This window comes from Corvus hawaiiensis, chromosome 3 (assembly GCF_020740725.1).
Source record: "Corvus hawaiiensis isolate bCorHaw1 chromosome 3, bCorHaw1.pri.cur, whole genome shotgun sequence".
Classification (NCBI taxonomy): domain Eukaryota; kingdom Metazoa; phylum Chordata; class Aves; order Passeriformes; family Corvidae; genus Corvus; species Corvus hawaiiensis.
The window spans coordinates 100,455,373-100,479,841 of NC_063215.1; the positions used below are offsets into that span (position 1 = coordinate 100,455,373).

At 54.4% G+C, this 24,469-nt stretch overlaps 1 protein-coding gene across 5 annotated transcripts; it reads right to left on the reverse strand.

Annotated features, from left to right (window-relative positions):
- Positions 1 to 926: 926 nt before the first annotated feature.
- RRBP1 (ribosome binding protein 1) lies at positions 927 to 24,469 on the reverse strand. 5 transcript variants are annotated; one of them, XM_048297934.1, is made up of 23 exons: positions 24,365 to 24,469; positions 18,200 to 18,901; positions 14,991 to 15,139; positions 14,661 to 14,783; positions 13,720 to 13,872; positions 13,109 to 13,227; positions 12,173 to 12,326; positions 10,366 to 10,504; positions 9,843 to 10,030; positions 9,642 to 9,679; positions 8,389 to 8,479; positions 7,670 to 7,762; positions 7,228 to 7,320; positions 7,045 to 7,125; positions 6,863 to 6,952; positions 6,349 to 6,441; positions 5,337 to 5,408; positions 5,057 to 5,152; positions 4,514 to 4,597; positions 2,895 to 2,978; positions 2,326 to 2,424; positions 1,729 to 1,872; positions 927 to 1,470 (listed from the first exon to the last, which is right to left on the reverse strand). In XM_048297934.1, exons 2-23 carry the CDS (start codon positions 18,879 to 18,881, stop codon positions 1,432 to 1,434), a joined length of 2,904 nt encoding a protein of 967 aa, XP_048153891.1. In that variant the 5' UTR covers positions 18,882 to 18,901; positions 24,365 to 24,469; the 3' UTR covers positions 927 to 1,431. The 5 variants fall into 5 exon arrangements, with proteins under 5 accessions (XP_048153891.1, XP_048153889.1, XP_048153892.1 ...); XM_048297932.1 differs by having other exon boundaries at positions 14,991 to 15,169; XM_048297935.1 differs by lacking the exon at positions 2,895 to 2,978 and having other exon boundaries at positions 14,991 to 15,169.

The window sequence follows — 24,469 nt, forward strand, 5'->3', positions numbered from 1 at the left end:
CACCTGTGCTGGGAGGGGGAGTGGGGGAACAGACACAAGGGGGGGGGTAGGGGGTGGCTTTCAGCTCCCCATTTTCTTGGCCCTTTCTCTTACCTGGTCCCAGATGAATCACACACTGTCCTCCTGCACCCTTCATCATGGCCCCAAAAGCCACAGTGCTGAGGCAGGGACAGGATGTCCCAGTCCTGTGGGGTCTCTGGTGTGTAGTACAGCGGTTGGTCACACATTGGCCTTCCCCAGGAACAAAATGGAAGCAGGTCTGCCCCCATCCTCCTTCCTGGCCTTGGCTCTTTGCACGCACTGGAGTGACTGAGGGGCCTTTTCCTCCCCTCTCTCAAATCCTGCTGATGTCAGCACTGGGCTCAGCAGCTTTATTGTGGGGAGACAGCCACCAAGCTGTCACGTGGCCTCTGCCATTTCCTAAGAAACCAGCTCAAAAATAAAAAAGGAAAACAAAAGGAAAGAACAACAAAAGAATGAACAATTGGAAAAAAAAAAATAAAAAGGAAAGCCACAAGAAGAAAACAGAGGACTGGAGAGCCTGACGGTAACTGAGGGCCACCACCACACAGCACCCACAGGGACAGATTACAGGGGAGCACTAGGTTTTAAAGCAAGCAGGAGGAGTGGTCCCTGTCCCCACCATGCCCCTACTGCCATGGCAAAAGTGTCAATCCCTCTGCCAACCCCCACACAGGGAGCCCAGCCCTGGATCATCAGTGGGAAGGAATTGTTTCTCTCCTTTGCCTATAGTGGATCAAAACCAGGGGATGGCTTCTGTGACATAACAAGCAAGGGGGGAATAAAGAAGATGTTCTTGGCCAAAGCAGAGTCCTTCTTCAGTGACCCCCAAAACCCTACCTGGCTTGCAAATTTAAAAAACCCAATACAAACAAAACCCCAAGAAAAACAAAGCAAGGACAAGCTCTTTTCACTACATCATTTTAATTGCATCGACACCCAGAAATACACGTGCCAAGAGCCACCCATCCAAGAGGGCATCCTTCCATGGTGGGTCTTACTTTCACACTCCTTTCACTCAAAAAAAAAAGGAAAGAAAAAAACAGAAAAAGGAAAAAAAATATAATTGCACTGGTTGATGTACAAACGCAGTCTTCCCTTTTCACACGTTGGTGGGTTCTGCTGGAACAGGAGGGTGAAGCCCCAGCGTGTGCCCAGCGTGGCCACAGCAGCTCCCCAGGAAACGAAGACTTGTACAAAACAGTATGAAGATTTTCTTACAAACTGCAGTGTTTACTGGCTGGTTTTTGGGGGGGATTTTGTATGTTTTCTTGTAAGTTTCAAAACTAGGTTTTGGGTCGCTAATGGCTTGGTATCTTTTATCTACAGTAAATTCAGCATAAATTTTTATTTTTAGGAATGTGTAAGGCATTTTGGTAAGTTTACTGTAAGGTCCAGGGTGAAGACTTGTCAAACTGAAGTCCCTTCCTTTGAACTGTCCTCTTTCCCCTGGAGAAGGAAAAAAGAAGTGGGTTACTCAACTGGCTCAACCTTTTTCTCATGGCAGCTCAAGCCCCAAAGCATTTCACAGATGGGGCAGGGAGAACTTTGACCACCATCTCATGTGATCCCAGGGTTTCCCAAAACCACCCAAATGGTTTCTGGCAGCAAAGGCCACCTTGCCTCCAGTTTTAAACCCCTGCCTGGTGCACACTGCCCCATGGCCTCCACCAGCATCAAGGGGAGGGCCATGGCCACCACCAGTACCGTTTCCTGAAGCTGTTCTTTCAACTTCTTCACCATTTCTCTCTCTTTGGCCAGTTGGTCCTGGGTAACCTTCAGTAGCTCCTGTAGTTTGGTTGCTGCCTGGCCCAGGTCCTTTGTTAATTTTTTTTCTTTTTCAAGTCTTTCCTACATGGCAGTCAAAAGAAGGCATCTGCCTGAGCCTCCCTTTGCCTGCTGACCTTCACCCCTTCAAAGCACCTCAGGCCACTTCAGGCCTGCATCAAGCTGTCTCAGTGACCACAGGCCAGGGGAACACCTAGTTCCCTCCTGGACAGGGAGAACAGGCATCCCCCAAAGCTACAGCTCTCTCTGGCCCCCTGGAGATGCCATGGGCTGAGACTGGATGCTTTCCCAGTGTGTGAAAAGCCCAGCCTGTGTGTGTTTGCTCAGGGCATCACACTTCTCTTGGCCTGCAGGGATGCAGTAGCTGTGACCCTGCTGTCCTTCAGCCACGGTGGAGCTCTCAGCCCTCTCCTGCAGGGTAACCATGGGCCTCACTCCTTCATCCTCAGAAATGATAAATCATGCCCTTAGTCCTGCTCGGACATGACTTTTGCTGTCATAGCACAGCCAAATCACCTTGAGATGTTGGGCCTCCTCCCTGTCTGAAGCTGCTGCATGTTCAGCCAGTCTCAGCTTTTCCAGCTCTGCTTGCAAGCTGCGTGCTAAGCTCTGGGCCTGCAAAAGGACACACTCAGTAAGCACAGAAGCCAACGGCATCTCCCACACATCCTGCTCCAGCCATCCCTGAATGCCCTCTGGGTGTGTCCTGCTGAAGAGCTGGGTTGTACAGGCACATAAGGCATTGCTTGTGCTGATACAGCTTCCACCAGGGAGATGGCATTTCTCACCAGGAGCAGCAGGAAACCCAGCTAAAGCCCTTAACCCTCAAAGCAAAAACCTGGCACAAGACATGGGGGCACTGGGAGAGCTGAATTTGAGGGGCCAGTGATGCCACATGGCTTTAGCACAGCAGCTCTAAGAAGTCCTTCAGATGTGGGAGGGAATGTCTCACAGCCATGTCTGAGGTGTGGACAGTGATGGAGAAAAAGCCTTCAGATTAATTCTTCAAATTAATTCTTGGGCTTTATTAGCAGCCAAGAACCCAGGAAGGCTTTGCAAACCCTGGTATCCTCGCCCACACCCACCTCCTCCAGCTCCCGTGCCAGCTTTTGCCGCAGCATTTGCTCCTTCTCCGCCAGCATTTCGTTCTGCTCCAGCTGGGTTTTCAGCTGTGTTGAGAAGAGGGGAAAACACCCAGAAATAAAATTTTAAAAAGACTCACGAAATGAGCTAGCAGGGACATCACCAAGAGAGCTGGGCTGGACAGAAGAAATAAAAACGGAAGCATTCACCATGGCACCAATGGGCAATAGGTACCAGCATCCCCCCTCTGCTGGGAGGTTGCTGATGGGGGGGCCTGGGGCTTGGCTTAGCACTACTAAATCTTGCTTGCTCCTCAGGCAGCACCAGCTGGCATGTGGGATGAGAGGCACCCCATAGAGAAAGATGTGCCTGGCAGGCTCCCATGACTGGGAGAAGGCTCCACAGTTAACAGGATTAAAAGAGAAAGAGCACTGCCACTGGCAGAGATGTCAGCCTGGAAGGGAACAGCTGCTGCTAATGCCCTCAGCCCAGCTCCAGCAAGATTTATGGAGCCTCTGTAATCCTAATCCCCACTGGCTGGGAAGGGATCCCAGCACAGCTCTGTCAGGGTATTGTCCCCTTCCTCTGAGGAGACCCAAGCTCTGAGCCCCACAGGGCATTGTCACATGGCAGTGCTGGCCCAAGGGCTTGGAGCATGTCCTGCCTGCATCCCCCAAACCTTGCCAGCCTGGTGCCAGGACAGAGGGCTCCCAAGGGGAACAGCCTGGTGAAAGCTGGCTGCTATATTCCCTATGGGAACAGGATCCATGGTTGATTGGGGGAGGCGGGGCTGGGCTGGCTGCCCCCAACACAGGGTGGGACACAACACAGCTGTGACAGCCCTGAGCAGAGTTGTGTGCAGTTCTCCATGTGGTGAGAGATGGTGACACAGGCCAGGGACATGCTTAAGGGTCAGAGCCTCCACAGGAGTGGTCTCACCACCCCAACCTCGAGGGGTGCAGGCTCACTTGGCTCAGCTTGTAACCCCACTATTCTCCCTCCTGTACGTGGCTCTTCACCTCACTCAGCTGCTGCCTGGCCTGAGGGAGGAGCAGCAAGCAGCAATATCTCTGTGCCACAGCCTTCACACGACCCACAGGGGCCTACAGGTAAAGCCTGCCAGCTTTTTGGCTTGCACATGAGCTGGAATGTTTGGAAAACCACCTCGGTTTCTGCCAGAGCAGGACAGTGGTACCTAACCTGGGCAGCTGGAGGCATGACAGCTCCCAGGGGTGCAGAGCATCCACCTCATCTGCTCTGGGATGGATGGACGGATGGATGAACACACAAACCCCTGCCCCAGAGTGGTGGTGTGGTGACAAGTGTCCAGTGGTGGGGCAGCTGGGTTTTTCTGCTACACAGCAGCTTGAGCAAGCCTTGCTGCTCTCCCTTGCTTCTCACCCCCATCACCTCCCAATCAGGAGGAAAGACAGGCAAGTAAAGAATCTCCTTCTGGGTCTCAAGCACTGCCTCTGAATATGTGGTCCCCACCAGGCCTCCCCATGCAATGGCTGTGCCTTCCTGCCCTCCCTCAGCCCCACAGGAAGGGTGCTGGCCCCACAGCTGGTTTGCAAACCAGCCCCAAGGACCCAGCAGGGCATCTCCCAGGGTCCCTCCTTACCAGGGCCAGCTCCTTGCTCTGCTTCTGCGTTTCAGTCTTTGCTGCCTCCAGCTCCTCCTGGGACTCTGACAAGAGCTGCCTCAACTGTCGAGGAGGAACAGAAAGGAGAAAAAAAATAGTCCTTTTATGCACTTGGTTTTGGAACTCTTTGGCCTAAGGAGGCTTTTTTATGATGCAACATCTCAAAGAGGTCATGGTGGCATCACGTGCTGATCTGCCTGCTGATGCCTGCTCAGAGAGACAGCCATGGGACAGGCCTGTCTCACCTGAGCCACAGAGACCACACGGGCCACCTGGGAGCAGCAGACAGCACCTCCATACAGATCTCCCTGACCCATCACCTTGCCCATGGCTCTCCTGGCTTTAGGAGTCTGCAACCCAGACTGGAGCAACCATCTCCATCTGTTTTCTCCTTCTTTGCAAAGCTGCAGATCCCTGGGGCACTTCCCAGAATCCCAGGGCACTCCTCAAATCCTCAAAACGTGCATGGGTGGTGAGTCAGGGTTAGAAGAAGGTGAAGAAGGCAGCAGCCACCACACTTACGGCTCCAACTTCTTTTGTGTAGTTCTGGCGCTCGGAGCTGGCTGTCTCCAAGTGATTTTCCAGTTGCGTTTCCAGAAGAGAGGTGTATTCCTTTAACTGGATTAAAAGAGAAGAAAGCAGGAGGGGGTTGATTGCTTGAGGTCCAACACATCCCAAACATCCTATGGTTAAAGCCTGCCCTCCCCAAGGCAAGTCAGGAGATGGGGCCTGACTCAAGGCAAGCACAGCGTGCGCCTCTCTGGTACCCATGCAGAGACCTCCCCTCCCCAAAAAACCTCACCTGATCTGTGCTCTGCAGATCTGCTTTCAACTTCTCCACCATGCCTTCCAGGGATTTCAGCTGCAGGTGTGACTGAAGCAGAAAGGATCAGAGGAGGACACTGAGCACCTCTGGCTCAATCAAAAACTGGCTGCTGCTTCACTCCCACCTCATCCTGCACCCATCAGGTAGAAGTCTGACATCCAAGGGGAGCTCCACAGAGTAGCTCTCCTTCCCAGGGAGGACGAGTCTAACACACACATGCAATAAATCATGGAGCAAGGCAACAGCTCTTGCCTGCAGTGCTTCAGGTGGCTGCAGTCAGGTTTCAACACCCAAGAAACCAGCAGCAGACTCAGCACAAGCTTCCTGCTGAAAGCAGTTTTTGGTTTGGAAGCAGCAACTTTCCGATGAGGTGGCATGGACTTCATTATTAAGAGAGGCCAAGCTGCCAGAAAAAGCACTTAAACCCGGGCTGGTTTTTTAAAGACTCCACAGATGCTGAAGTTTTTGGAAAGGAGGAATTCACCTCCTCTCCACCGAGAGGCAGGATTGCTCTGGGAGCTGCCCGAGGCACCAGGCGTTCTTCTCATCACGTTCTTCCCATCACGCACACCATCAGCAGCCACGTCACCCTGTGCAATCCTACACCAGCCCTCAGCAGTGCTGGCGCTGCAGGAGCCAGCAGCGGGCTGAGAAATCAAACATCTCTTGTACAACCGCTTCCCCACCTCCCTGCAGCCCCAGTTAACGCCAATACCCCACGTGATGGACAAGGAGCAGCCAGACCATGGAAAATAGCTTAATCTCAGTTCTGCATTCAAGAGGGAACATTCTACGTGAGGTGGGCTTTTTGTCAGCTGGCTTGGTGACAGGAGGGGTAGATTTGGGGAGAAAAGAAAGTCCCTGTGTCTCGGTGTTCACAGCTGGCAGGAACGCTTAGGATCACCAACCAATTCATAGCCAACAGATCTCCTTCTCCTGGAAGTCCAGCTCCAGGAGCACCAAGCCCAGGTGTGTCACCAACACGCACCTTTTGGAGCTCCTCTTCAGAGGCTGTGAGCTTTGCCTTCCACACTTGCTCCTCCTCCTCCACGCTCTTCTGCAGGTTTCGCAGCATCCCTTCCTGCAGGCAAAGCCTCAACTGAGCCCAAACCTCCTCCAGCCCCCACCGGGCACCGAGCAGTGCAAGGGCCAGAAGTCTTGGCATAGCCAAAGCCTCTCCAAGGATTTGAGGCAAACAACAGGTGACAGAATGAGATGCCTCAGGTGGGGCTGGGGGCTCCTAATCCTTGTTCTGGCTCAACCACCCCTTGTTGTGTCTTATCCCATCACCACCAGCAAGGTTTCCAACACAATTAGGCTGAAGAAGAGCTCTAGAAACTCACATTTATCCTGTTCCTCTGTCTCACTGACAAATACTCTGCCCCCCCAACACACCAAGGGATGCCCACCCTGAGCTCACAGGCAGCCTGGGTTGCCAGGAGACCTCTCCAGGGAGGAATTTCCAGTGGGAAACCAACACAGTGCAAAGAGCAGGAACTTACTGTCTCTGCGAGGATCGTTCTGTACTGCTCACATTCTGCTTGTAAAGTGCTTTGCGCTTCCTCTGCCTCTTTTAATTTAAGAGCTGAATCCTAAAAGGAGAGGCAAGGGGAGAGAGATGAGGAGAAGGAACATGTGACCCTCCAGCACTCCCTCATCCCTCCACTTTCCAGCCTTCACTTACTGATGGCTCCGTTGTGATCATCTGCTGCTTTAGCACACCCACGGTCTTCTCCTTAAACTCCAGCAGCCACGTGTCATAATCCTGAGTTTGGAAGAAAGAGAACAAGGAAGAAGGAGGATGCTTAGGCATCTCTCCTTCCCATGTAGAGGAGGTTCTGGGGGGGGCTGAGGAAGCCTGTCCCACCTGCTGTGAGGACATGGTGACTCCGGGGAGGGCGGAGAGCAGCGTCTGCTTGGTTCGTGTCTGGAGCGCGTCCAGCTGTTGGGCCAGCTCTTCCTGAAAGAGGGACAAACTGCAGTGGATGGAGGTCCTGGGCACCTGCTGGCCAGGGTGACAACACTGGTCCTGCTTTTCTGTGCCTACAGGGCTGGGGAAACCAGCCAACACAGAAAACTGCTGATGCTGCGAACCACAAAAATGTCACTTCCAGTTCAACCACCTTCCAGGTGCCCCAACCATGACCAGTACCAGGGATGCACTGCCCTCAAGAGAAATTCTGGAGAAGCTTGCAGCAGCGTTGGGCCAGCACTGCTCCTAAGGAGGCAGGCAACCCAGGGCAAGCCTCGCTGGTGGCTTGAGGAAGCTGAATGTTTCCCTTCCAACACCAGGGAAAAGCCAGGCTCACCTTTGCTTTTGTAGCAGCAAGCAGTTTTTCCTCGCACGCCTTCTCCACTGTGGTCAGTGCTTCCATTGCCTTCCAGTTCTTTTCCCGAAGGTCCTGTGGAGACCACACAGAGAAGGCAGTAAGCCACACGCCGTGTCAAGGGCCACAAAGCTGCTTGCTGGCACTGCAGGGGATTTCAAAGCCTCTGTCTAGGGAATTGGGTTTGGTCAGGAGTTTTCCATCCCATGCCCGCATGCATTCCTTTCTCCCCCATCTTTCCAGTGGCTCCACACACCCCATTGCTCTGGCAGTGCCCTGGAGGGAGCAGGCCACAGCTGGGCGGGGCAGGAGCTCCACAAGCATGCTCAGGATGCCTGCAGGGGACACAGGCCAAGTGCAGGGATGCAGGGTGGCCTCCACAAAACTGACACCACCTTGCAGTAGAGGGATAAGGAGCAGAGGAGCAGGAAGGTGTGAAGGAGCCTGCTCAGGGATTGCCTTGGCCCTACCAGGGTAGGATCCCTCCGGGTTACCAGGTCCTAAATCTCCCAAGAGAACACGAGACAGACATGCCAGCTCAGGCAGCCCACCAGCTCCAGCTGTACAGCCTGCCAGTGGTATTCCTGCTCTCTGGCAGATGAGGCAATGCCTCCAGAGATCTGTGGGGCTGAAGAGCCTCTGGCTACACCCCGGAGCCATCAGCAGGTGACCCAGATGGGTGAGGTCTGTCACTCACGTACGTTGTTTTTCACCTTCTGTTGCTCCACTGCCTCCCGCAGCTGCGTGGCTTCCCTTTCCAAGGCTGAGAGCTGGTTTGTCTTCTCCTGGAGTCTGGAAGGGCAGGATGCAGGAGTGAGCCTGAGCAGTCACCTCCCTCACGGGCAGCAAGCTCCCGAGATGGAGACCACAGCCCTTCCTATTCTGGTCTGCTCTGGGATCTACACACAGCAGGAGGAAGAGGGAGCAGGACTAAAAACCACAGCCATGGCAATACTGGAGTGGGATCTGGTTTTCTACCCCCTTACCAGCAATAACAATCAATCAAGTAACTGCCTGGCTGTACACACACAAAAAGATGAAGCAGCAACCTGATGCAAAGGCCAGGAATTCCAGCTTGCACAACTGGGACTGCTCCTGTCCATGGCTCATCAGGCTGAGAGAGCCCACAGCTCTGCATTTCAAAAGTATCATCCCACTATATTGACTAATCCTAAATGAGGGCTGCCAACTTGATACCAGAGAGCTGCAGCTTCCCTCCACACCCTCAGATCCCCCACATGCCCTGAAAAGACCCCCAGTTTGAGCAAACCAAGGTTCAGGCTGTTGAGAAGAACTACACAAGTCTCTTGGGGTCCCAGGACAACTCAGCAGCTGCCTTCCTTTACAGGGATACTGGATGCTTGCTGGCAGTGGGGGCATCTGAGAAATCTTAACCCCATGCAGAGCCTGGGCCTTACTGGAGGTGCCCAGCACATGCTCAAGGAGCAACAGACAGGACTCAAGACATGGGAAACTCCAGTTAAATGCCAGGAAACCTTTCTGTGCTGGGGTGCGGGGGAAGAGGTTATCAAACACTGGAATAGGGACCCAGAGTGCTGGTGAATCTCTATCCTTGGAGATACCTGGAAACATTTTAAAAAACCTTCCACTGGTTGGCCCAGCCTTGAGCAGGGACTTGGACCAGAGACATCCCACACCCAGCACCAACACCAGTAGAACCTCCTGTTCTGTGGGACTGGTCAGATTCCACGTGCCTGCCAGCAATTCAGTCCTACTTCAGAATGGACTGGCTGTTACATAGGGCCAGCAGCAGAGCAAATTAACATTTTAAACAGCACTGCTGGCCAGGATTGACCTTGACTTCCCAGCTGGGCAGCCCCAAGCCTGCCTGGAAGGCAGGAAGCCCTCAGCCACAGGCTCAGTGCTCGAGAAAGCCTGGGACACATGGACAGCAAGCTGGAGGTGCCACAGCAGGATGTGCACCTGGACCCACCTTGACTGCAGCTGCTTCATTTCTGCTTCATTGGCTGCCTGGAAGAGAGAAAGCACTTTGATTACCTGCCCCAGGCATGTGATGCATGTCAGTCCTTTCAGTGGCATCCCAGAGAGGATCCCAGAGCAAAGACGACGCAGGGATTGTGCAAGCAGTGTCACCCACTCCCCTCCTCCCACCCCAATTAAATGAGCACACAACCTGCAGGTCTCTGTCTTTTTCTGCCTCCCGCATCTGTCCTGCTTCCAGCAGAGCTTCGATGGACTTGATCCTCTCCAGAAGCTTTGTATTCTCCGAGCTGGCATCCTGCAGCTTCCCTTTCACACTGTCCAACTCCAGCAGCTTACTTTTAACCTCTGCCTCAGAGCTCAGCAGCTTGGCCTGCAGTTCTGTTGGAGGCAAGGGTGACAAACAGGGTAGGGAACGTGCAAACAAACCTGGAGACTCCTTACTCTGCTCTGATCCAAGCAGGATCGTAGCCAAAGAAGTTTTGGCCATGGGTGCTTTGAGGAGGCACAGAAAGGGCAGGCAGGGATGCAGGACAGCACAGGAGAGAGGCATTGGGAGTAACATCCTGGGATAGAACCAGGGATCAGCCCATGTCTTGCTCACACCAACACCACTCATCCCTGGATCTACTTATTCTGCCCCAGCTGGCTCCTCCAAGCTCTCAAAGTCTCCAGTCTGCCCCAGAGCCCTCCCCATGCTGATCCCAGCTCCTCACCAGCAATGCTCTGCTGCTGCCCTTTGGTCTTTTCTGCATCTGCCAACAGGCTCTTGTAGCTGCTCTGGGTTTTGCGGAGCTCGTCGCTGACCTCGTCCAGCCTCTTCTGCAGCATCACCTCTGCCTCCCGTTGGTAAGCCTGCACAGCAGGAAAAGAAGGTTTCCTGGAGCGTGACAGACACCCCAGCCGATTTGAAATAAAGCTTCATGTGTCACATAATCCTGTTTTTAAGCTGTGTTTTGGGGGAATAAAGTCACCCTTCCCCCCCAGCTCCCGCTGCGCAGGGAAGCACCCTCATGGTTTATCCCCTGCCAGCCCTCATGTTGGGAAGTAGACAATACCCAAATGTCTCGGTTCTGAGCCAACTTCATGGCCAACCTCTCTTTTGGAGAGCTCTGAAAAACCTCTCAGAGCCCTGGTTCAAATTGCCCCAGCCCAGCAGGGAGAGGGGCTGGCGCAGGGCTTTGCAGAACAGAGACACCCAACCACGTTTCCACACGTGGAGGAATTTTCTGTGCAATTTGGGCCAGGGAATACTTCTTTTTTTCCCATCATACAAAGCAGCAAGGAAGAGGCCTGGCCAGGGCAGGCATTTTGAGAGGGAAGGCAAAGGAGGAGGAGGAGGAGGAGTTGCGGCTTTACAGGTACAAGTGGCACCCCTGCAGAGGGAGAAAAATTGCTTTGCAATGGCAGGGACAGGACAAGGTAAACCAGGAGGCCTGGCTCTGTCCAAGGGATGCTTCCAGCACCACCTGGAAAGCAGAGCTGCTCTGTTTTTTGTGGATTTGACTCAGTATCCTCAGCTCAGAGCTCCAGGTGTTACTGTGGAACACATTCTCCCTAGCACCTTCAGCACATGACTTTAGAGTCTTCCAGCTAGTGTGATTTATTTAATTAGCATTAAGGTGTGCAGCAAGCTGACAGGCCTGGAGTTCTCCCAAAAGCATGTCTAGGAACTTCTGCTTTGAGCCAGGAAGGCAGCTCCTGCCTTCACACCAGCTGTGTGCTCACATCACCCTCCTTGCTCCTCACCTGCAAAAGCAGCAGGAGCCAAATGCAGCCCATCCAAAACAGATTCGCATCCTCAGGCACACAAAAAATAAAGAGCAAGGATATGGAAGGCCCCTTGCTCTAGGAACTCCTCTACAAAACCATTTTGGCATGTGCAGATAAAGGTCTCCTCCACCACAGCCCCTTCTTGAAGAGGCCAGAGCAATTCAGAGACCACAGCACATTCCTGAGGACATCCTTCACTCTGTCTGCTACACTGGGATTAATGCTCCCAGCCCATAGCTTAGCAACATCCTGGGATCCTGCAGGATCCCAGCAGGAGCACTGTCAACATCCCAAGAAGATGCTCTTCCCTGTGTGAGTCCAGCCTGCCTGCCAGGAGCACACCTCTGTGTGCTCAGAGGCTCTGCTTGGGAGGTGTCCTTTCAACACCCCTGAAAACCCCAAACCCAGCCACTCCCTGCTGGCAACCAAAAAAAGCCACGAGCTCCGTCTCCTACACCAGAGAGAGAGAGCAACAGGCTAAAAACCATCTGAGAGAGAGAGCACCTGCAGCAGAATGGCTTCAACCAGGGCATCCTGCTCCCTGGGCTCTGCTGGCAGTGCTGCACAAGGGGCACACTGATGTGACAAGCTAATGGGGGGAGAGCAATCAGGAAGCCTGCCAGGCAGCTTCCTTCCCACCCAGGGACATTCATCTCCCTCCTAGCCCTTCCCATGGCCAAGTGCATGGATCCCCTCCCATCCAGCCACCCATCCCTGCGAGGGGAGCGCGTTTGCCGGCGCCTGCCTGACCTGCAGCTGCTCGATTCGCTTCTCCGAGGCCGCCGCTTTGATCTCCCAGCTCTTCCTCTGCTGCTCCTCTTGCTGCAGCACCTCCGACTTCTCAGACAGCTCTTTCATCAGCTTGCTGCACTCCTGCCTCAACTTGGCCAGCTCAGCATTTTGCCTGCAGCAACAGAAGCAGGGTTACTTCAGCCCACAGGCCAGCCAAGCCTCTCTGGTGTCACCATGGGGGAACACATCCTCCCTCCTGTGGGCCTGACACAGGACCTGACATGGTGAGCTTTGTTTGCCTGTTTCTAGGACATTCCTGGTCCTTTAGGGAGGGGGTGGAAAGAGCCAACAAAACACTTTAGAAAAGTCCTGTTTCAGTCACAGGAGACATTCCTTTCTTATGAAGTAGAGGACACATGGATCTGTGTTCCCAGACACAAGAGGAAGCACTACAGCTGGAGCCTACTCTGTAATTATTTGCCTGCTGTTAATCACCAGTCATTTCAGACTGTCTACAAAAAGGAGTGTGAAATTCTTCTACCTAGCTCCTATTTGTTCTGCACACATTGGGCTGAGCTCTGCTCTCTGCAGCATCACTCCCATCAAAGAGCCAGCTGCATTTCTTCTCAAGTTTGAGAGTATGAGCTCCCCTGCAGGGGAAAAACACCACAGTGCCTTCTGATCCCCTCTCCCTGCTCCACTGCCTGTTGGTTCTGGCATCAGCACAGGTGACCCCAAAGGAGAGAGGGATTCTCTGCCCTTTCACTTGGGAAGAACATCCTTGTTTCTCCTGGTGCACCCCCAAGAGCCATTTGGCAAGCTCTTCCTCCCTCATTCCCTCCTCTTCCTCCAGCTAGTTGGGGTGTCTGTAGAAGTACCTTTGAGAAAGGGGGTGGCCAAGCCAGGGAGTGCCAGAGGGCAGCCCCAGGCTCTGTCCCTCCACCCCAGCCTTACTTGCTTTCCATCTGGCTGGTAGCCTGGTTGAGGGCATCCCTCAGGATGGAGTTCTCCTGCTGCAGGCGAGCCAGCTGCGTGTTGGGGCCGTTCTCCAGCTGTTCCTGCAGGGTCCGGATCTAGAGGAGCCCAAGAGGGGTTAATGCCACCCCCAGCCCTTTTGCTCCCCCTGTCGAAGCCCAGGAGATGAGCAGGAGGGACTGGCAATGCAGGGGAGCGTCTGCTGATGCTGACAGCCCCCAGGGGTGTGACATCCCATGAGGATGCTCCCACGTGCCTCTTCTCCAAAGAGGTTGGGAGGGGGCCTAAAGGGGTTGGGGTAGGTATTTGGGGAATTTTGGGGGTATTAAGTGGGTCTTAGAGTGGTGTGGGGGGACTTGAAGGGGTTTGGAAAGGGATTTGGGGGAGTTTAAGGGGGGTTTAGGGGGGCCTGAAAGGGATTTGGGGGGGGAACTTGGGCACCACGGCCCAGGAGCACTGCAGGTTCTCACCCCTCCCTGAGGCTCTCGCCCCCTCCCTCAGCTCAGCCTTCTCCAGAAGGTCACACATGTGGCACCAGCAGCCACCTGGCAGCAGCAGGAGGCAGGTGCAGAGCATGGCCTGGGGCTCACCTTGCCCTGGAGCTGCTGGGTCTCGCTGACGTGGTCCTGGTAGCTGGCCTGCATCCGTGCCTGCACCGCCACGATCTCCCGCTCGCGGGCCAGCAGCTGCTCCTTCAGCTTGCCTTCCACGGCCACCGCCTTGGCCCGCTCGGCCACCAGCTCCTTCCAGGAAAGGAGGACCCCAGTTAGTCCTCAGAGCACAGGTTTCCCCATTTTAAGAGGATGCGGCCTCCTGGCTCAGCAGACTACAAAGTTTAGCCCTTTCATTGCTGCCCCCACACCCAGGTACACTTAGCACTTACATTTCCTCCTGCATTTTGTTTTGGGCTCTGTGGCCACTGGATGCCACTGTTGTTCCATGTTGGGCCAGCTAAGAGAAAGGAGTAAGACAGCCTGGAATTTTATTTTCCTCCCCCAGGATATATAATATCACACAGCATTTGGGGCAAAGCAGAAAAATTAGGCAGATGGACTTGACAGCCACAAGTTCAGCGTGGCAGGGATCTGTTCTGCCTTCAACACCCAGAAAGGGAGGAGGCAGGGAGTGAGTCAGGGAAGGGCACTGTAAATAGGATCCGGCTCCTTACAAAGGCACCTTCTCACCTCAGGGGATCTGAAACAAGGGAAGATTTGCCTTTCTCCCTGAAGGAGAAGAAAGCTGCAATCTCTTACAGAAAGGGTTTTCCCCTGCTCTTCCCATGGCTGCCAGCGGGCATTACCCTGCGGTTCTTTGGGCTGGCACCTCCCCAAACTGGAGCAGGCCCAAGAGAGGGGGGCAGGTGAGGATCTCCTCCCCTTTTTGGGAAGAAAACAGCCAACAGGTGAAGTGCCCAAAGAGTTCCTGGGCTTCACCTGCAAGGGGGCTGAGATGCGGGGAGCAGGAGGCACATGGAGTGCCACCATGAGCAGAGCCCACACTGGGGATGCCAGGAGGGCCACGCAGGGCTTACCTTGCTCAGCTCCCGCAGTTTGTTCTTGGCAGCAGCTGCATCCTCCTGCTCGGCAGAGAGCTGCTTCTCCTTCTCCTCCAGCTGGCGTTTCAGGACAGCAACGGGGTCACCCTTCTGCGTGGCCTGCCAGCATGGGGTGGCACATCAGTGGGGACCACCACCTTCAGACCCATCCCCTCCACCCCACACGCACAACATCCTGCCCTCTGCTCCAGGGGAAAATTCAGCCCCACTCTCCAAGACACCCTCAGGGCCAGCCTGCCTGAAAATGGGGTGCCTTCCCTCCCCTTGCACCCCCTGAGGCTCAGCAGAGCCCTGGCAGAGCCCTACCGTGTGCCAGGTGTCCTGGATGATTCCTGCTTTCTCCGTCAGGATCTCAATGAGCTGCTGGGCCTCCCCCTCACTGAACACCATGCTGCTGACCGTGGACACAAGCGTCTTGTAGGGCAGGTACAGGGCCCCATCCGAATCCGTAGGTGCTAGGGAGGAAAGGGGAGGGGTTGGGACTTCTGGGGACAACAGCAGAAATATGGTATCATCTCAGCTGGCTTCAACCCCACACCTGCCATCTCAAACCATCATCCACCCAGATTTCCAGTCACATTTGGTACCTCTCTGAGAGAGAGCAGTAGGAAAAGTGCTGGAGATGACACCACACACATGCTCCTTGAGTCAGTTGTCACCTCTGCCTGGCTCAACAACTGGTCCCAGCCATCAGCCTCTACCAAACTGAGAGATTCTCAGCAGGAGCTGGGAGTGCTTTGTCAATGCCAGAAGGCTCAGACATGTTGGGCATCAGGAGCTGGACTGCACCAAAACACAACCTTGCTGAAGGATGTCACTCCACGCAGTGGTGCCGGTGACAGCGAGGTCATCTCCCACCTTTCACCAGCCAGGTTTATTCCAGCCTAAGTAAGCAATGTTACTCCAACCCTTCCCCTACCCCTCTGCTAACCTGGGAAAGCCAGGGAGCATCAGGGACCATGATGCTGTTGTAGGACCTCACTGCACATGGTCACGATACCCAGAGGCAGTGGTTTAGGGGTTCCCGCACTGTATCTATGGCCCAGTGGGCTCACTTTCCTAGAAAATCACAGAAGGAAAAGCAGTTTGGAGTCCAGTAGCTCCAAAGCCCCTGAAGTCATTAACACCAGGGTCTCTTGAATACAAAGCTTTGGATGCCTCAAGCAGCGAAGTTCAAAGAAGGAGGAGGAGGAGGAGGAGGAAGTGCTGCAGGTGTTGGAGCAGAGATTCTCCTCTGGAGAATGGAGCCCATGCTGGAACAGGTTCCTCCTGAAGGACTGAAGCCCATGGAAGGCCCCACACTGGAGCAGGGGAAAGGTGTGAGGAGGAAACAGCTGCAGAGTGCGGCTGTAATAAACTGACCACAGTCCCTATCCTCCTGCATCACTCAGGAAGGGGAGGTAGAGGAGCCAGGAGGGAAGGAGTGAAGTTGAGCCTGGGAATAAGGGCAGGGGGGAAGGTGTTTTATTAATTTTGTCTCTGTTTCTCATCTGCTTTAATTGGGAATAAATTAGTTTTCCCCAAGTCGAGTCTGTTTGGCCAGGGACAGTAATTGCTGAGTGATCTCTGGTAGATCCATTTGGGATGGCAGCGACGAGCCCTGGCAGCAGCCGAGTCTGCGTCCCCAGCCGCAGCCACTTCCCAGCAGCGCAGCCGGGCCAGCTCCACCCCCTTGTGCAACCAGGGCCCGAGGCTTGGCTCACACTTTCCTCATGTTGGCAACTGCAGGGCTGCAGGACAGCACACGGCATCCCCTGCCTCAGTCCTGCTGCGTGCAGGGACACACCAAGCGAAATTCCGCCCCTCTCCAGGTGGAGTGGCGGGAGGGAGCTCTGGAAAGGGCAGGCACTGTGCAAACCCCACCTTGCAGCTGGCACACGGAGCCAGGGCAGCCTGCCAGGCTGTGGCACAGGGACACCAGTGCTGACACCGAGCCCAGGCTGTGGCACAGGGACACCAGTGCTGACACCGAGCCCACGTGCAGAGTCGGGAACCTCGCACCTCGCTGACGGAGCAATGGAACAAGGAGCAGCCATGTGGCAAAGCTGCCATGGGAAAGCACAGCTGGATGAGTGGTCTGAAGAGCCACTTCGTACACCCCAGGGGACCTGGGAGACATGGATGAAACAAACCACACAAGAGAAAAATACCCCAGGCCGCTCTCGTCAGTTTTGCCATCTGTTTCAGTGCTGAGGATGTGTCCTTGGACACTTTGAGCACCCATTTTTATCTGCCACAGGATAATTTGTTCCTTTGCATTTGAGGAGGAGAGACCACGGCTGCCCACAACACGTTGCAAATCCCGCCGAGAGCTTTCCTTTGCAAAATCCCACAGGAGCAGCTAGGACACCACTCTTTGCTTTCAGGACATGCAGCATTGGCACTTCATACCCAAGGGGAATCTCAGTTTGGAGCAGCAAAAACCTCGCAACTTAACAAATGCTAAAAGTTCATCTCCCAGCCACATTCCCTCAGCCATTACATCTTGGATTTAGGACTGTGTTTTTCACATGGGTGCACACAACAAGCCAGTCACCTCCAGTTTCCCCAACACCACCCCTGCAACACCCTCCAGGAGCAGCTTCTCCAACTGTTTGAAACACCATCACGTGTGGATATGGCCTTTAATAAAATCCTTTCCTCAGAAGAGAAGATTCAAGGAGTTTAACCCATCTTTGAAACTCAGCAGCTGCAAATGTCCTGCTGAGTAGCAGGCCCTCTTCCAAAATGTGGGTGTGGGAACTGCCAGGCTGCACAGCAGGTTTGGATGTGCTGCAGAAGAAGGGATGCCTTTTAGTTTGGTGGGTTGGGGCTTTTTTTGTTAAAGAAGTGCACATCACATTACATCTTTGAGAACACCTGAGAGATTTCTCCCATGCGTCCACATGGGAACCCTTCTACAGGTCTGAAAGCACTCACATTTTTAGTGCCTGTCATTATCATTTAACCAAAAATAAATCCCAAATTGTTCCCACCGGTACAATGAGAAGCACAAATCCAGCTACAGAGCTGATTTTCCCCTCCGTACACCTTTTTATATTCTGCAGAATTCAGGACCACCTGATCTCTTCCATCTCTGAGTCAATCAAGTGAGGCATGACTGACGATGGGCAAGTTTTCCCTTCCCTGTGACAGATCCAAAGTCACTTCCCTCTAATTACTCTACGACCAATCCCCTGCAGTATAAAACTCCATCAATCCTCTCTCCTTGAAGAATCCTTCTTCACCTCCGCTAAAGGATGAGGAAATGCCAGCAGTGACCCAGCTCCATGTAAAAGTGTGGGAGAGCTCCTCTGTATTTTTATAAGTCAGGGTTCTATGGGGAGAACACCTCATCCTGGCTTTCCACCCAGATGTGCAGCACCTTAGCAGCTGTCCCTCTCCCAGGACAGGGACATGCACCTCTCGTTCATTCCTCTGTCCAGATCCCACAACACAAATCCCAGAGGAACCTGTAACTCTCCAACACCTGTGTGCTGGACCAAGGGGATATAGGCAGAGGAATCTGGCCTTACCTGGCTCACTCTTCTTCTTGGATGCAGCCTTTTTCTTGGCAGGTCCATCATGCTTCTGATCCTCCTGGGCTGGAAGAGCCTCGGTTTTCTTGACAGTGACAGAGCTGATGACCGGAGCGCTTTGCTGAGTGCCAACTGGGGGCACTGCCACAACAGGCACCTCCTTAGGGGCTACCTCCCGGACCGGAGAACTTTTGGGGACGCTGACAGGGGCTGGAGCCAACACCGGGCTAGGAGCAGGCTCTACCTTTGCCACCTTCTTCTCCTTCTTCCTCTTCTCCTTAGGTGACGGAACAGGTTTCTCCTTTTCCTGGGGGACAACTGCCACTGCTGCAGCTGGAGTCTCAACTGTGACAGGCTCAGGCGCTACAGCAGGCTCAGGAACCACTTCCTTGGGAGGGTCCGTCACTTCCTGAGTAAGCTGCTGCTCTGGGATCTTTCCATTCGGTTTCTCTTCCTTTTTCTTTGCTTTTCCCTTCTTCTCAACTGGTTTCTCTTTCTTCTTTTTCTCTAACTTCTGCTGCTGGGTCTTCTCAAGCTCCTTGCGTTGCTTGGCCAAGGCTTCCTCGTACGATGTCTCCTTCATGGAGAAGGTGGACACCAGGAAGATCCCAATGGCTGAGATCACCATGAAGCCTCCAAAGACCATAACACCCAGCGTCTGAGGGTCGTACACATCCATCCTGCCTTACTCTTCCGTGCCTGCAAGACACCAGGACAACAGATAAGGGCAGCAGGGGAGGAAAGAAATGCAATGGCCGTTCTGAGCAGGAGTTTCACACGGACATCTGTGCACTGGGAAGAGGAACACTCCAGATTCACACGACTCAGGTCAACCTGCCTGCACACCCCTAAGTTTGTGCTCCTCTGCCACGCTGCCCATGCACAGGGGTCCAGTTGCACCCCAGGGACTAAATTTCATCTCCAGAAGAACCAAAGAGAGGGAATTAAAAAACAGGGATGAGTCAGAGACAGCCACAAGCCACGTTCTTATGTCCAACGGGGTGGTTTTGCATGACCTTAAGCCACATGTGCAGCAGTAAAGGAGCCCACTTTCAGACTGCTGGGTGCAAGCTGGCCAAAATCTGGGCTTTCCCTGGAGCACCTGGCTTTTTCATCAGACCCAGATGCACATCCAGGTGTCAGCTGTGGAGTAAAATATCCCCCTGGAAAAAGAAAAGCTTTGCAGCAGCCCTTCCCTCCTCCCTTTACCACCTGCACACTGTGGCACTGCTGCTGAGGAGCAGCGGACACCATACTGCCAGTCTGAGGTCTGGCAAGCAGGGTTTAGCCACACCTGGGGAAAGATGCTGCCACCCCCACTCCTCTTAATGGATACTTGAAGGCTGTCCTGCTTTTAAAGCCTACTTCTGTCCCATTCATGTGCTTCATCCACCAGGGCATTGCTTCCCTGTGGCTCTGAGGTGACTCATGGCCTCAGATGCTGGTGTCAAGCAGCTAATCTGGGAAGGGACATTCTCCAGGAGCTGCTATGGCTGTGGTTCTCATCATTGTGAATCAAAACACAAAGAGCAAAATGCAGGAAGTCCTCAGCCACGAGGAGTTCTCATCCCCACGCTTAACTGTTGACATTATCGAAATTTCCTCTTTAAGGGGTTGTGGGTTGAGGAGGGAGGGAGGGGCTGGAAGGGGAGGAGGCAAAAATAAGAACAAACCTAAGGAGATCAGCATCTTTTCAAACCTCAGTGCTTGCAGGGAGACGCCTCGGAGGCCCTTCCTTTCTAAGAGCTGGAGCAGCAAACTTGAATCTGCAGCTCAAGCTGGGGACAGTGCAGTGAAAACTCATCTCCAGCACCCAAGCAGGGGAGCAGAGCTGGGAGGAGCTGCAAATCTCCCACTGGAGACACCAACCTGCCTGGGGAAGGATGTTCTAACCAGCAGCCCAGCTCTCCCTGCCCACCTCTCCAAGCATCCCAGGTAAAGCATCAGAGAGAGAAGCTGGCAGGCAGGAGGGCTGTCCATGCCAGCTGGAACCAGCCTCCCCTGTCAGGGCCAATTTTCTACCCCAGGGCACCTCTGGAGATCCCAGCTGATACCACAGGCATCACTATTACATCTACCCTGGCCATTTTGTGTTTAAATGGCCTCAGCCCACTCTATCCCAGCACATCTGGTGCCAAGTCATTGCCTTCCGACTTGGGAGCAGCGCTTTGGGATGGCCCCAACCAGGACAGACAGATAATTCCTAACCCACAGGGTGAAAACGACTGGATTTCCTCTCCCTGGCAGTAAATAAAAAGTAGGGCTGGAGAACACATACCCACGATCTTGTGCCGGGTTTAGCGCTACACCAAAGCACCCAGGAGCTGTTTTAGGGGCAGAACAAGGTGACCTACATTTCTCACCCAGCAACCCCAACATATTTGTAAAAACAAACCCTTCTTGACCTCACAGCACCACAGTTTCAAATCTAGAGAAAAATCTGGTGCCCCAGCTTGGGGCAAGGGCATCCCCAAGTGCTGACCAGCACACTCCAACCCCACCAGCTGGTACTGCCACCCTCAAAAGCAGCTTGATGGAGCTCACAGGGGATGGGAATGGGGGAAGAAATCCCAGCCTCCACTATGGAGGACGAATGAGAGGACAGAGGCAGGGGTGTGAGGTGGGCGAGCTGGCAGTGCTGGATGTGGCATCACGGCACCAGATCCCTGTGCCTGCCCCACACCTCACCCCACAAGACTGTCCCCCAGAAGCCCTTACAGAGCCCCATACCCTCTCTCCCTCGCAGAGAGCCTCACCCAGCCCCACGGGCTGCAGTAAAAGTTGCCTGTACCTTGCCTCCTGCCCGGCTTTACAGCCAGGGTGAGATAAGGACGTAAATGAGCACTAAAGTCCTTCCTAGCGAAACAAAAGCACCCCAACATCCCCCTCCAGACCAAAAGCAATACAGGAACAAAGCAGCCAGAGCACTGAGGAGCTGTGGACCTGCAAAAGAGCCACGGCAGCAGCCAGAGCTCCTGCAAGCAGCTGAGATGCTCACAGAGGACATCCAAGCTCCCACTGCTCAACCAGGGGAGAGCTGTTCCCAAGGACAGACGTGCTGGGAGAAAATCCACAGGAAGGAGCGAGAGGTGCCAGCCAGGACTCTCGTGGCAAACCTTGGTCCTGCCTCAAAGCTCACTCGTGCCCCGCAGCCCTGGTGCTGACTGCGAGGAGCGAGTTCTACCTGTAGGGCTCCTCCTGCGGTCGGGACTTGGCACAAGCAGCCCAACAACCTGTTCAGGGAAGAGCCCATCTGTCCAACTGTGCACAGCCAGCCACACACACTTAAATCAAGGCAGGCTGGCCTTGGCATTTGGGGGATAAGGAGAAGTCTTCCTACAGGAACTTCCTGGTGCAGAGATGCCAGAAGCATTTATGCTGCGGTGTTAGCGCCCAGGAGAGAAGCTCTGCTTTGACATTTCCTCACCTTGCAACCTTTGTCCTTCCAAGGGCGGGAAGTTTGCTCCTGGACTTGCACAGCAAGACGCCATCCCCCTCGCAAGCACATGTGCCCTTTGGCAGGAAAGCCCTCTACGCTTCCCACCTGCACAAAGTCTTAGCCGGGACATGGCAAAACAGAGCACCAAGGGGAGTCTCACATGTTCAGCCTGACAGCCACACTCTGAAGAGGCTCAAAGACTTCAGGATCCTCCCTTCCATAGCTTCTGGTCCTCCACGGGACTTCACTCCTACAATGGCATTTTTCCATCTGTTTGGGACAGGGTTGTGTGCCCAAGAGATGGGTGGACACCAGCAGTTATCAGAATCCATGCTCAAAAAATCAAGTTCACATCCAACACTGAGCACATTTACTTCCATGAAATTTCTGGAGCATCCTCCTCTCCCAGCCAAAACAGCAGAAATCATCAAATATCTCCATACACAGACTCCTTCCCCAAAATAGCTTGTCCAGGTAAAGCTTTTCCCCATCACCAGAACAGGAATAAGATGGACAACTGGTCCACTTGGCCTTCTCATGTAAAGGAGCTGGCTGAAATGCTGTGCTCTGACTCTTCCACTCATGTGGCTTTTCCTTGTTATCCATCACACTTCCCAAAATCCCAGATAACAGCCCAAGAGACCTGACCTCCCTCACCTCCCTGCACGTGCAGCCACCTCTGTTTGACCTGAGCAAAAGTCCAACTTGCCCTAAGGAAGCAGAACCAGAAAAGCACCCAGCCTTGCTGGCTTTTCAGCACTAAACAATTTCCAGGATGAACTAACCCCAGACACGTGACATGACAGCACCAGGGCCATGCTCAGTGTCTTGTGGTCACATTTGTCACTGACAGCTGTGTCAAAAGCCAGGCTGGAACTCTGCCACCTGTTCAGCCTGTCCTCCCCTCTGTGACCATACATGAAATCCAAGGGAATTCAGCATCTTTAAGACCCAGCCCTCCACCAACCCTGGTTTAAATCACCCAGGCCATGCAACAGGTGGGCAGGAGCAAAGGAAGAGACAGACTGTGCAGTAACCACAGAAATCTTGTTTCTTGTCACAGCCAAAGGAAAATATGTGTTATCTCCTCCTGGTGTTGATAGGTGCTGCAGATAGGAAAAGATGCTCTTTGCAAGCAGGACACTGCCCCCCCCTGCAGTCCAAGGCTTCCACTTTGCCATGGTGTCAAGGTGGCATCTCACGTTAGAGCAATGCAGGAGAGGTGGTGGGGGACAGAGAAAGAGACAACTGGGCTCTGCATAACCCACAGCAATGCCTGCCTGTGAAGCACCTGCAGCATCCTTTCCTCTACATATCCAAGCAGGTTAAAAAAAAAGGAGGGAAAGGGCAAGGACGAGGGAACTGGGAGGCCTGATCCTGTGAACAGCAGGGCAGACCAGCAGCAGGAGAAGGCAACAGCACTGCCAGCAGATAAAAAAAACAATCACCAGATACTTCTCCTGGAGATTTTCTCTCTGCCCTGTTGCAATAGAGAGAGACAAAAATTAAAAACAAACGAGAAAAGCCTGCACGCCACGTGCAGATCCTGCCCACGTTGCCAGCAGCCTCTTTTTAAATACATTTTCTGTGTAAGTGACTGTGCACTTCCAGCCTCCCGGCAGCATGTGCTACTCCACGCAGCAACTCCAGATCAGCCCGTCATCAACAGTTATAGCTCAACTTAATTGAACGTGTCTTAGTGCTCCATTAGCTCTGGCAGCAGCAGCCAGCTGGCTTGTGCTTGCCAGCAGTGCTGCCAGCTCCCTTCCAGAGCCCAGGAGTGAAAAAACAGGCAGAAAATACACGTATATACAGGAGAAGAGTGTAAGAGCACCACAACACAGCTGCAGCTTGACTAATCTGCGCGGCGGCTATTACAAATTTTCTCTCCCCTCCCTGGCCCGAAGAGGCATTTCACTGCCGGTCCTCATCAGCTCCTCCCTGGGGCTCACATCCAGCAGCCGCGACTCCTTCCAACCATTTCCCGCTGATGCGGGGCTTCGAGGAAGGTGAGAGCTGGCATTCCAGGCGCGGACACTTCTCCATCCCGGTCAGCCACGTGTGCAGCACACGCTCTTCCGCTGGACCGCTTCCCTGGCAGGGCGAGGAGCGGGGCAGACCCGCGGGAAGGCTGCTCATGTCCAGGCTGGGAAGACCCCACGGTGGGTGAGGGGTCTCCGCTTATGGGGTCGATGCCTCTCCCTAAAAGCTCGGGGACCCCACGCTGCGGGGGGTCTCCGGGTGCCAGCACAGTTTTGTCGGGGGCTTAGTTAAGGAAAAAAAAAATGGACAAGGGAGAGCGGCCCGAGCGCCGGGACCTTCTGTAAGCGCGGTTAATCAGATTAATAATTGTCATCCGGCTGGCGCTGGGGCAGGACGGCGGCGCTCGGGGGGCCGGGGGCAGCGCGGGGCCCGGACCTCGCCCTGCCCGCACACGCCGCCATTCCGTGCTCGGGGCCATTCATCCGCCCGGCCCCCGGCGCACGGACCGGACCCCGGGCCGGGATCCCCCCCGCTGCCCGGGCCGCTCCCCGCGGGACACGGCTCCGCGCCGGGGCCGCGGCTGGGGGGTCCCACCCGCTCCGAGTGCGCCGAGTGCGGGGCCGGGGGCAGCGCCGGGCGGGGGGTCCCGCTGGCAGCGCGGGGCGGGCGCGGGGGGATCGCGGAAGCGGTGGCCGGGGAAGGGGCCGGGGGAAGGAAGGGCTGCCGCCGCCCCTACCCACCCGTGCCGGGTCGCGGTCCCTCCTCGCCGCCGCGGCCGTGTGGAGTCGTGGCACTTCAGCCGCTGTCTCGCCGGGCTCGGCCGCCGCGTCCCGCCCCGCCCCGTG

What these genes read in the sequence shown, in the direction of transcription:
- RRBP1 (XM_048297932.1), bottom strand. Translation starts at nt 18,881, where the DNA reads ATGGATGTGTACGACCCTCAGACGCTGGGTGTTATGGTCTTTGGAGGC. An exon ending in AAAAAGACAGAGACCTGCAG is followed by an intron (nt 9,680 to 9,842) that starts GTTGTGTGCTCA and finishes TCTCTCTTCCAG; the next exon opens with GCAGCCAATGAAGCAGAAAT. An exon ending in ATGAAGCAGCTGCAGTCAAG is followed by an intron (nt 8,480 to 9,641) that starts GTGGGTCCAGGT and finishes CTGCCCTTCCAG; the next exon opens with ACTCCAGGAGAAGACAAACC.